Genomic DNA, 12,935 nt, shown 5'->3' on the forward strand with positions numbered 1-12,935 from the left:
CTGGTCATGCTCCAGTTCCATTATGGGGTCAATTCTTCTCTGTTCTGTCATCTTTTGCTCATCTCTAACCTACAGTCAAGTGTTTAACAGCTGGCTCTTCAGCCTCAGAGGTACTGCAGTTGATTGTTGATAGAGTGTACAAAGCAGTCACTGCGACTAAGCTGCAGTGACAACCAAACAAGTCTTGACTGGAGGGAGGTCAGGTGATAAGGAATCATTTCGAGATCTATTACAGGCCTCTATGAGCTTCACCTCATTGTGATAACACTGGAGCTGGAATCTTTCGACCTAACATCTCAACATCTTCAACAAGGGGGTAGATGAACTGTGACAGGTAACTTGCCTTTTTGTGGCGAGTTAGAGAAGAAGTCATCAGTAAAAACATAAACAATGGATTAAATGGAATCTCTGACAGTTCACGGCCAAAATAACATCCATTTCTTTTGGCTCCGTTTCTTTTGTTCTGTCTCTGCTTTCCTTTGGGCTGCTGCTCATCGGACCAACCCTGTCAATCTAATTTAAAGATTCCAGTTTTATTTAGAAAATGTATTCAAGAGAGAAAATCTTTGGCCAGAGATCTGGAGAAGCAACAAAATTATTTTATCTCAATAAATTTCTGCAGCCCTAGTTGTAGCTCTTTCTGCACTGCTTAATATCACTCGTGCTCAATTATGCAGTTAGTTAACAAGATTAAGCATAGTCCAGAGCATGCATATTCATAAAACTTAAACATGAAGGTCATGTTTGAATAGGACATTTGAAGACCATGACCATAAATCCAAACCTTATTTCACCAGAGATTAGAATGCTCTAAGGAAAAGTATCACATTAAAATATACAGTACCCTTTAGCCCAAAATAAGCTGGGCAGGGCTCTCTCCTCCTAGCCCGTCTGTCCTTGTGGTTCAGATCAGAGAGAACACAGGGAAAACCATCCAGCAGATCCTACACAGCCAGTTTATGTCACATCTTTTCAGCCATAAAACACTGATCAGGCTATGAATCAGATCTGTTGGCCTTTCCAGTGACGCATCTGCCAAAACATTTTCCACCATCCTTGAAATGGTGAGAGCATTTTTAGAGAAAATACTAACTGTGCAAATACTGACTTGACCCTATCTTTATTTTGTTATCACAATTTTATTGCATTTTGGAAGACCTTGATCTTGATAAATAAAGCTAATTCAAACCTGACCATGACAACAGTGACAAATATTTCATAATTGTTTTACCACACATTTAATATTAATTTTACAGCTTCCTTTGTAAACATATAGCCTGAGCGCTGGGCAGTGACATTCGGTGATAAGATCTGTTATGGCCTTTGGTGCCTGGCAGTCTGTCCTATGTTGTAGATACTGAAAAGCATTTCCACATTGATTTCCCTATGGACCCAATTAAACAAGGCATACTAGAGAGTTCCTGGTGCTCAGCAGGGCACATGGGTCACATTTCCATGGTATGTCTTGGATTCTGACACACTTTCTATGATTCCTGATTATTTTATGACGAGAGGAATACATCAGCCTCTGTGATACTATGCAACATCATCTTACTCAGGGCCTGACCCATGAGTGAATGAGCCCTGCCTGAATAAGGCATCCTAGAGTCAATCTGTCCATAAATAGCTCAGCTTGTGTGACTGACTTTACACAATACATTTGTTCCTTTCCTCAGAATACCTCAAAAAGTGGACCAGAAAGACCAGAACTCTGTGGAGGTCCCGTTTTAGTCTCTGAGGGAGATGGATTTCTAATGTATATGTTTGTGCACATATGTGTGTTCATGTGCCTATTGGAGTAGCCAGCAGCAGCTCAGTTGCTGTGTGTGTGTTCCTGTGTGTGTGTGTGTGTGTGTGTTTAAGGAGATATAATCTCAAAGGATGAGACACACCAGCCTGTTCTCATTTAGAGCTAATGGGGGGATAGAGAGATGGATGGAAAGGGGGACGTGACAATTGGCCGTGACCAGTGTGAGCAGGAAACAAGCAGTGCTCTGTGCAGATGTGCAGCTGGCACTGGGACAGCTTACAGCTTTACTGCCCCCACCCCACCTCCCAACCCCTACCCCCATATCCAGTATAATAATGATGAACTGGATCTCATTATCTCCTCTGCTCCTTTGCTCCAACAGCAAGTCCACAAGAGCTTGATGGGTATCTGTCTGTACATAGAAGAGACAATGAAGAAATTCCTAAACTCTGTTTGATGAAAATAAAAGATCAGTCAAAACAGCAAAAATAAATCAGGTACTCCTCTCTGGCGGAGATTAGGCGAATTTTGCCAGTACTTTCAATTACTGAATGCAGGAGGTGGTAATCAGTGGGGCTTTTGTACTGACTCATTCAAGCCTTGGCCTTGTGAGGAGCCATTCTGTATAATCACAATGGGCTCTGAAAAGAGCTGGTCGCCTCTCTAGAAAAACACGGCAGTCAATGTGAGAAACAAATAACTGTAGCTGCTGGGTGACAAGCAACATTCAGGTGATTGCAGCAGAGCCTGTGTGTGGCCACATGGCGTTTTAATGCATGGAACAGCATTGGACCTATGGGAGATGTAGTACTGCCTCAGGCAGAGAATATGTTGACCTGGAATTAACTGAGGAATCTGAATGAAGGAATACAGAGTTCCTAAACATCCTTATTTAAATGTATTCCTCCCTTAATCCTGGATTAAACAGCAGAGCAGCAATATGGAGCAATAAGGAGGTGTAGAGGGGATTATTTTGAAACCAAGGACTAGATCATTTCTTTCTTTTGTCAGCTGGAATGAAAAAAGCACCCAGTCCCTGTTGAGAGCAGGACTAAATTTTCGTGTCTTATTTTATTTCTCACTAGTCTATGTTTGGTACAAACAACATTTTTTCCACACTTAAAGACGTTCGTCACTGCTGTGTGTGACTTCAGATTCACATATATTACGGAAGAGGAGATAGGTTTTCCTTACATAAAAACTGTATAATGGACAGTTTTCAGAAGCATTTAACTATTTATTTGGAGCTGCAGAGAGATTTTCCAACATTAAAGTTGCATGTATGTCAAAGAATAGCATCACTCTAACTGGCTGTGAAGATGGAAGAAAAGGAGACAGCCAGAAAGAGAGTAGGAGAAAGCTGGAGAGACAAAACCATTTTATTTCTACTTGAACAAACGTTTCTTTCTCTTTGTTGTATGTTCATTGTGTTTCCATTTTTGGACAAAGTCCTTTACCAGGGATACCCTCAATCAGTGTTAAATATAAATCCACATCTTACTGCTGTGTTGTTTTATAAGGCTATAATCAAGAATAGTGTTACCCTGTTTTATATGAATCTGGTCCAAACCAAATACAGAGGGATGTTTCCAGGATAAACACCAGTCTGAGGCTCCCACAGACCACTAGACCATGGCTGGAACTGATACCCGATGTTTCCACCCAGAACATCCTTTTCCCTCTGCTCAGCCTACTACATGATGTCAGACATTACAATCCGTGGTGAGCAATTATTCAATAACTACACCTCAGACTCAGTATGTTGTTAGATGCGTCTCACATGAGCAATACAACCTTTCTTGCACAGTTTTCTTTACTCTCCTGGAGATCAACTACATTGTGTTGGCATAAGTGAAACTCTGCTGTTTTGGCCATGCACTGCCACTGAACCATTGGCTCCCTATTCAGAATGAGTCATAATGCCTCAGGGCATTAGCACAGATGTTGAATCTGTCATAAACCCAATGGCCCAACATTTCAACAGCATCATTTGCTACTGCTTGAAAGACAATAAATTACAAATGGACAGCATGTGGAATAATGTTTACATATGATCACAATCTAGGCTTTCTGAGCGACATTTAATAAGTGACAAAATTAATTTAAAGTCAATGATGGCTTGACATCGTGGTGATGCATTACGTATAGTTTTGGAGCTAGATGTCATTTGTAAAGACTAACCAGAAGGGGCTGCACTGGAGCGCACTGAAAAAGTGACTAATAGCATATGTCCTGAGGATAATGAAAGCTAATTAACTGAAATAAAACTTCTGCAGTCCTGGATACTGCAGTAAGGAATATGATGCAAGCTAACTTGGATATCTATTGACTTTTAATTGTGAAGATAGACACTGTGACTAACCCGGTGGAAGGAGTCATGATGCAGCCTCCACGATCCACTGTCACCCTGCAGCCACACCCTCTTTCTGGCGTGTCGTGGTTCATTCCAAAGTTGTGTCCGAGCTCATGGGCCAGCGTGACCGCAGCGCCCAGGGGGTTGTCTGAATGGTCCTACAAAAAAAAAGATCAATAATTCAGAAACTGAACTTTTCATATCATCTCAGTATTTCATGTAAAACCTCTTTGGTTTATGAGTCTGATTTATCAAGTACATTTCTAGGCTAGAAATGATGCTACAAGCAACTTCTCATAATAAAATTTGTTCAGTTTACAGATCTGTTGCAGCAAACAATAGCTAATTAAAATCAGGCATTTCTGATTACATACTCTGAGGAAAATAACAAATAATAAAAAATGTTATGCTAGCCAAATTGTTGTTCCCCACAGGACCCACTGGAGAAGCATTACTCAAAACAAGTGAGTGTAATTGCATATTGCCAAGATTACAAACAATGCTGTTGGATCTGTGCTTATCAGAGCGTTTCCTCTGCTTGAAGTTGTGGCATTGAAATGAGAAATGAAACAGCAGACTGCGGGCTGTCACCTTCAGCTTGCTCTGCAAACTTTGACAGAGCCAAATGTGCAGCTTCATCCTCACAAATAAAGACATGAACCTCCTCTGAGCAAAACTGGCAAATAGGTGGAAAGATAAAAGAAAAAAAAATCTCCAAGGACAGCTTGAAAATCACAGAGCCAATAAAGATAACAGAAATTAAAAACACTGTTAAGATGAGGCAAGAGTAACACATAGAGCGAAAGCTGCTGTTGGCTGAGGTACTGAGATTTCCTGCAAGGTGTGTAAAACATGAACACATGAAGAGGCCAAATAAATAATGCAGCGGCAGCAGCAGCTATCAGCTCTTCATGGATGCAGAGCTGTGCGTCAGAGCACCTTGCCTCTGGAGTCTTCCGTCACTGTGCATTATTCAGTACAGCTGTGCAAGTCGAACTCAGACTGATGAACTGCTCTGCTGGGGGCTTTTGAAAGTAACGGTCATCAGCTGTCAGCTCTCGCAGCAATTCGACTGCGCAGACTGGATTCATACAAAAAAAAAGAAAAACTCTAATTCTGTTTCCTAGAAAAACCCAGACACCTTTAGAGACTGATGAAGCTGAAGTGCTCAAGAGGGCACTGTAAGCCACTGTCTCTGTTTCGTTCTGCCACACCAATGAAATTAATGTAACATTCTGGGCTGGTAAATGGAGATTCCAGATGGTCTGAAAATGAATGTTTAAGTTTTAAGTGCCTCGAAAAATAACAATGAGACCCATAGGGGGAATTCAACTAATGAGTTCAAAGGTACTCTGTAAACAAAGGGAGACAACTCAGACAACAGGGTCGTGATTTGCCCAGCAGAAGAGTCTGCGGTTTGAGATTGATCCTTTCTGTCTGTGACCTGATGTATGTGTGTATGTAGACCTTTATGATAATGAAATAAAGTCTCCACTTTACCATCTGGGACGACAAGAGTGAGGAAACCATCTGGGGACTAGCTGTAAACCTTACCACCAGCCAGCCAGGCCCCAAGACAAACAGCCACTCAGAAGCAGAGAGTATAAAATAATAGCATGACTTATACAACATGCACTAATACAACATGACTTGTGCACATAGTATAAGGTTGCAGTCCTGTAATGGGCGATCATTTACGACATGCCCCTGCGTTTTCACTCAGACTGCGATACGCTGTAGCCTTAAAGTCTCTCATTTGTTGCACCTCATTAAGAAGCAAAGGTTTCCACTTGTGTAATCAATACACACTCTGATTTATCAGCACAAAGTGGCCCTCCTGAAAAAAGACTCAGTGATGTGTGTGCCCTGAACTGAGTACTGGTTAATAACAACTCTGGAGTCCTTAGCTCAACCCCTACACAAGAGGGGAGAAATGTGAGAGTATTATGTCAGGAGGGAGGTGAAGAACAAGGCAAAGAGTAGACGGCAGGAAGAGGAAGAACAAAATGATAAAATAAGCCTGGTTTACTTTCTAGAAATCAGCCTCACAACACAAGTAATATTTATGTTGCTTTACTTCACTTCAATATGGTGTACAAGTATCTGAGCATGTATACATCGTGAAGCACAGTAACATACCATGACGATTCCTCCTGATTGCTCTGCTGTGCACATACTCATGATGGGTGCCATGCCAATGGTGGTGCCCTGGAAATACACCCCACTAAAGAGGGGAAAACAGAGGTTATCACACCAGCAGCAGCAAAGTATGCCTCCACATTTTGGATCTGGATGCTACAAAAAGAGATGTACCTGATTAGCTGGGCATTGTCATGTGGCTTCTGAGGCAACAACTTGACCTTCCTCCAGTCTAGGAACTCATGCAAGGTGGTGAAAGGGTCTTGGGTGATGGGACACTTGTCCACATCACTCCACACCTCCAAGCCCACCAGAGCTACTCTGATGTTCAAAGCCCTGTAGAACTGAGAGTTGAGAGTATGGGGGTGGGGCAGTAGGTAGGAAGAGAGATGTGGATTCAGGCTAAGGGCTTCAGATCTGTTTCTCTTAATATTTCTGTTACTGACTTTATCTATTAAAACACAAGTGCTTGTACACAATTGCTTATAAATAAGGGGCTCCAGATAAATTCCTAAACATTAATCAACATACAACTTTCCATGTGAATAAATCATTTTTTGCTTCAGTTTTATGAAACCACCACCCATAGCACGTTTTATTACAGTGGCCTCTTCACAACATTTCTCATTCGAATTATGGAATTGATCATCCATTCATAATCCAATCAGCCTCTGCTCACAGGTTGGTTAATTCTCAGCAGGCTTGATGTGACCTCTAATAAATCACATTCCAACACCACATTCCCTGTGTTGATTTGATTGTTACCTTGTCCACGTAATTGGCGATCTCAGCCAGGCGCTGCTTGACCTTCTCCATGTCCTTGCCTTGCTTCTGAAACTGAACCACGCAACCACACAGAATAAGGCAAAGAGAGAAGGAGGTGATCCATGCTCTTGAATGCTGACTATCATCAAAGGCGTTATTTGGGACATATTAACATTGTGTCAGCTTTAGAAAGTTCTTCACAGGGTGTCTTGGAGCCGTGCTACAATCGCTATCATGTTAATTCCACTGGTGCTTATGCTGTAGCTGCTATCATCAAAGAGCTCCTCAGTGGGGCTTAAGGAAAAGAGATAACCTCAGGCACCTTGTCTTATATCCAGTATTTATTCAGTCTCTGTGGCTCTAAAGCATGTGACATTGACCACTGTATAGGCCTTATGTCACCGAGGATCACTTTCTTCTCTTAGCCCTATGTAAGGTCTGAGATTTGAGATAATTCAGAGTGCACCTAATGGAAAAATCTCATTTGTGAGTCAAGTGGTCAAACGATAAATGCAGAGGGATGTAGCTGGAGCTGAACAGTGAAATGAATGAGTAAGCAGACACATCAGAGGCAACAGCTAAGCCGTGGTAGAGCCATCTTACAGTGTCTGGGGTGTAGAGGCAGCTCTGTGACCTCTGAACTCCTCCTGGCAGAAGAAGTTGAGACGGTGTGATCTTTGCTTACCTCCCTGTTGTCAGCCACGATGATTAGCTCCACATACTTGGTCGTAGTCTGGGCATGGCGTTTGTGCTGTGAAAGGGAGTGGAATAGGTGGGTGTGAAGGTGAAATGATAAAAGAAAGGAAGGTGGTGGTAAAGTGACATGGAGACAAGAAAGAGCAGTAAATATGAGAAGGGACAGAAGGTGGAAATGACAAAGTGATAAACCGAGAAATGAAAAGAAGGGAGGAGGAAGAGAAGAGAGGAGAGAAGAGGAAGGACATTAGGGGGATGCACTTAACCGCAGCTTTCTGGAAAGAGCAGCCTAAATTTAGCAGGTGGCCACTCAAAATGGCTTTTTACCTGAACTACACTCTACACAAAAGGCGGCAGGAGTGAGAATCAGCACAAAGCAATCAGCTACTCTTTGAGTCTGACCCAATAAGAGCCGCTAAGGTCACATAAACCTGTGATAACACTCTACAGGAACCAGCTTATTAACTAATAAATCATTGTTTTGGACAATGGTGTCGGCACTGTTGGCACACAGTATATATAAAATACTTGCACCGTCTGCTTTTATCTCAAAATTCAAAGGGCGTGTAGTTCAACCAGCACTAGTGAGCATATGTCCAAGCAGAAGTAAACTGGTTCACACTGGAAATTGAGAGCTTTAAAAACTTTTAAAGGTCTTATTTGTTGTACATTAATCTCCCATGGTGTGCAGCGTCAAAGACTGTCACAGTCCAACCTCTTCTGAACAGGCAAGCAACTCACTTTTGAGCTAGAGCCTGTCTCACCTGCACACACTTGCACACAGGCTCGCTCTTTCCACTCACACTCTCGCAGATCCTATACTATCCTGCTGGCTAAGTGTTCTGCCTTCACACCGTGGCCTTCTTTCAATCTGAGCCTCTTTATCCTTGCTGGCCTGGCAGCCTGGATCCTCTCTGCTCTTATCTGCCTCCTCCATAGATAAGCCAGGATGGGCAAGTGTGCTCTAAATGCACCCTATGGTGATTACAAAGTCTCTAGGAGGCCACTGGAGAGGAGAGTGAAGAGTGTCCCTGTTCTTGAATAGAATCCAAAGAGGTAGAGATATAGGTGTGAATTTAACACAACACACAATTTTTTTTTTACACCTTTAACTCATAAAACTGAAAAAAAAAAAAAACACTGGAAGATGGAATCCAATTAAATACATGCATATTAAAGAAATTTACAATTAATGTCTAATATAAAATAGAAATATTTTAACAATCCCCCTAAACATTTAAAGCTTCACTTTCAGATTAATGGCACAAAAGGAGCAAAATATTCTTCCTCTTCTTCCCTAAGTTTATGTTTTCCACACCACTCCTGTTTGAGTATCAGAGAAGGTGAAGACAGAAGCTGGTGTTTTTCATTTTTATCTTAGAATTTATATAATTTATATGGCAAGGAGAATTTAAGAACAAAGGCCAGCTTACAAGACTCAGAGCTTTCAACCACATCTTCATGAAACACATGGGGGTAGCTCAGGTGTGGATGAAAACTGACTAACGAAGATTTGTGATTAGATTCTCTTCACCACATACAACACACAACATTTTATGTGGTGAGGTGTTCTACCCCACCATTCTGTTTCAGCCATGGAAGACAAGTCACTCTCGAAACCCCACTGCATGTTATGTTTCGGTTTGACGTCTCGGACAGGCACATTTTTATCTTGTGACAATAGAGATTTGCAGGAACTCGTGTAGTTGATGTGCCGTTCCTGTCAGCTAGCCATCATATCTCTGTACCCTTCACTACCCCATCTGACTCTCATCATCCAGGGGCACTCTGCCAACACGCCTCTCTATCTTTAGACCCTCAAGCAGGGCACATCGCAGCTTATCAAAACAGCAACACACCTCGGTGCCCCTGTGTAACAAGCTGAGGTGAGCTCGCATGTACATGCCACCAAGTCCAGTAAGTCTGACTTTATATTCTCACTTTTTAGTTTGCCTTTTCTTTGCTACTAACAGGACCTCGAGCATCGCTGGTTACAAGTGAGCAACAGCTTTTTGAAAATATCCTTACTATCTTATCTGTTTTCACTTTTCTGATCACCTTTGGGATAACCATGTTTGACCACCTCCCTTATAAACCACATCTGTCTTCACTTAGCAGAGATGTTTTCCCTTCTAACTCTGACATCTCTTGCTGTGTTAGGTGGGGAAGGGACATATTTGTTTAAACAAATGAAAAGGAACACTGTGATCAGATACAACATATCACAATACACTGAAAAAAAAAACCTCTTTCTCCTTTCTCATGTTCTTTTGTTATCTTATTCCCCCCGTGTTTCTTTCAGGTGAGAACTTCTGCATTGTACTTTTGTCATGATTTGTTTGTGTCTGCTGAATCTTTCCAGCCTTCTTAACATCAAAGACAATAGTTGCCACGGAAGCCAACATTATAATCATCAACAGGAATCAAACAGTACCATAAAACATCAGAAACACCCCTATTACTTCATGAATAAATAAAAACTAATAATGTGAAAGGACATGATGTTTTAGCCAGAACAGCCATGTGTTTGGCCTGTTTCCCAAAAACACACTCAACCTCAGTATGCCCTTAATGACATGATTAAACATTTGCAAAACATAAAAATTCATTTTAAGTGGAAAGTCCCTCACACTGGTGCTGCATCACAATTATGATACGTGTGTTTACCCTCCCTTTGAGTTCTGGAACAGCTGTTTCATCTTTGACACCACCTATCTCTGACTCTTCGTATCAACCTGTTAATCACATGTGTTCGTCCTCTCCTGCCATCCCTCACCAGTCAGATAGAGATCAGTGGAGTCTGTGTTTCCCTCTTATCAGAACTCATCATCTTTAAAGCCCAATTCCTCTGAGGATAGAGACTCCCAGGTCCCATGGCCCTTATGATTTATCCCTATGATCAGTGAGGTTGTTACAGGTTGAGTGCAGTGTGTGGGATGGGGCGGGGTTTCTCAAGAGCAATCTGTTTAATTCTGGATGGACGGGTCCAGCTGGAGCATGATCTACAAGCCTGCAGTCTGATCTTGCATTCAGAGCAAATCTCGCCACTTAACAGTCAATGTACTTTCCACAGGCGTTTATCAACCCCCGCTCTCCATACACACCAGATCACTAATGGACACCGTCAGATCAGATGGAGGCTATGAGTGAATAATTCAACAAGTAGTAGCTTCTAAAAGATATGGCAGGCCACTTACCAATATCTACATTGCAAATGATATTTTTAAAGAGGTTTGAGGTGAGCGATCTTTCAGACCCTGTGCAGTCACAATCCAATACAGATCACAATAAGAAATATCAACTACAGTAGCACATTTTCTAAATTGACAACCAAGTGGTTTGAACATTTTTCACTCTGGCCTATTCAGAGCACAGTGCGATTAAAGCACCAGCTGAAACATCTGAGTGACAAACACAAAGACAAGCTAAAGTGATAAATTAGTACTTAACAGAAAATGCGTGTTGAAAGCTTTAATTTAGTCAGGTATATTAATGCTTAAAAATGCCAACATCACAGGATCCTTTGGGTAGAAAAAATAACAGACAGAAACACCTTATCACCATCCATTTATCCATCCATCACGCCTGTACTCAACACTGCACTGCACTAAGTGTACAGCAAATGCTGATGGGACGTCATTAGTTTTGCAAATATTTAGTCATAAACCAAATTACTGGGCAAACTGAAATTTTGACCACATTATTAATATACTTACAGTGAACTGTTTGTGATCGATAGCAAATCATTAATTTGCTCACTTACATATAGTGATTACTCTAAGAGTGTTAGAAGAACCTTGCATTTCAGTCGCAAATGTTGGTGATTTATTAAAAAAAGAAAAACAGCGAGTGCTCTGGTGGCCAAGGGCTTAAGACGCCTTCCATGAGCCAAAACTTCAATGGTTCAAGTCCAGCCCAGGGACCTTTGCTGCATGCGACTCCCCATCTCTCATTTTCCTAATTTCCTGTCATCTCTCTACTGTCTGCATGGAAATGATGTATGTAATCTTGAAGGTAGATTCTTGCAAATCACATTGTCAGTACAGACACAATTTACTTGTAGCTGGAGGTAAAATTGCGTACAGCTTACTAATCCTTACCCTTGTGCTGAAAGCCCTGAATGGACTGCTGTCTGCATGTTCAATGGGATAAGATATGTTGAAATCGTGGCCACAGGTGCCTGGAGCAAAATTGAGGTGTTCAGCTGTGTAGATCCAGTGAGTCCCATCAGAGTGATCAGCAGATGGTTCCAGTACATAGGATTTGCCTTCAAGAGATATGAAACCCCTGCAGAGAGAGGAAGAAGTGAATGGATAAATTTCTCAGAGGTTAGAGGTTATGAAGGTCATCTTGATTTATGTGTAAAATCCTAATATAACCAGAAATAATGACACATAATTAGTGATGAGTGCTCTCTTCAGTCAGTGTCACGCAGTGTAAAAATAGTGGCTTCCACTTGAATTAGCACTGATGATCAACTGGCAGACATTCTACTAAAAGAGTAGTAATATCTCTTAGTTTTCCCATTGTTGTGGCCATAGTTTCCTCTTTCTTAAAGTTTTCTCATGATTTAACGGTGGACTCTGTGATTTAAAGTGACATCCTCATCCACTGAGTCTGAATAAACTCTGAGATTCTCACAAACCTTGCACAATATTCACAGCTACATGAACCCACACTAAACTCCCCCATAAGATTAAGCACTGCCAACCCAAACCAAATACTATTTGTCTTAGTGAGAAGGCCAAGTGATGTGTTGCTCTGTCAAAAAAAAAGTTATGTGCATATGTCGTTGTGCAGTTTACAGAAATACTGAAGTAAATAAATATCAAGACCAAGGTCAATAGTGAGGGCTTCACAATCGGGCGATTCACTCTGCAGAGGGTGCACAAACATTCGTCTGGTTTGTGAAAACATTCCTGATGGTGTCCAGTGATATTACTGCAATCATCACTCCTGTTTGACATCTGTAAACTCAGTTTCCAACACTGAAGCTCCTCACTTATCTAAAGCCTTACAATATGTCGAGTGTACTGCTACACTACTGTTTCAACAGTATACACAGGGTGTCATCTCAGCTGACATACAGTGTGGTAGCCATCTGAGACAATGATGACTGACTTGGACTCGACTGCAGTGAAGTTTGACTCATTTGAGACTCTAAAGCAAAAACATTCAAGTCTCAAGTTTACTTGGTAAAATCCTATAACAATAAAAATAATTAAGACAGTG

At 41.5% G+C, this 12,935-nt stretch overlaps 1 protein-coding gene across 1 annotated transcript in view; it reads right to left on the reverse strand.

The window, feature by feature from the left end:
• LOC121175778 (disintegrin and metalloproteinase domain-containing protein 12-like) overlaps window positions 1–12,935 on the reverse strand; it is a 63,659-nt gene that overhangs the window by 15,645 nt on the left and 35,079 nt on the right. Inside the window, exons 6-11 of the mRNA XM_041029612.1 lie at window positions 11,804–11,990; window positions 7,693–7,758; window positions 7,008–7,079; window positions 6,417–6,586; window positions 6,243–6,327; window positions 4,113–4,261 (exon numbers count right to left, since the gene is read on the reverse strand). Of these exons, the coding sequence (XP_040885546.1) occupies window positions 4,113–4,261; window positions 6,243–6,327; window positions 6,417–6,586; window positions 7,008–7,079; window positions 7,693–7,758; window positions 11,804–11,990 (729 nt within the window). The remainder of the gene's footprint in view (window positions 1–4,112; window positions 4,262–6,242; window positions 6,328–6,416; window positions 6,587–7,007; window positions 7,080–7,692; window positions 7,759–11,803; window positions 11,991–12,935) is intronic.

This window comes from Toxotes jaculatrix, chromosome 21 (genome assembly GCF_017976425.1).
Source record: "Toxotes jaculatrix isolate fToxJac2 chromosome 21, fToxJac2.pri, whole genome shotgun sequence".
Lineage (NCBI taxonomy): Eukaryota > Metazoa > Chordata > Actinopteri > Toxotidae > Toxotes > Toxotes jaculatrix.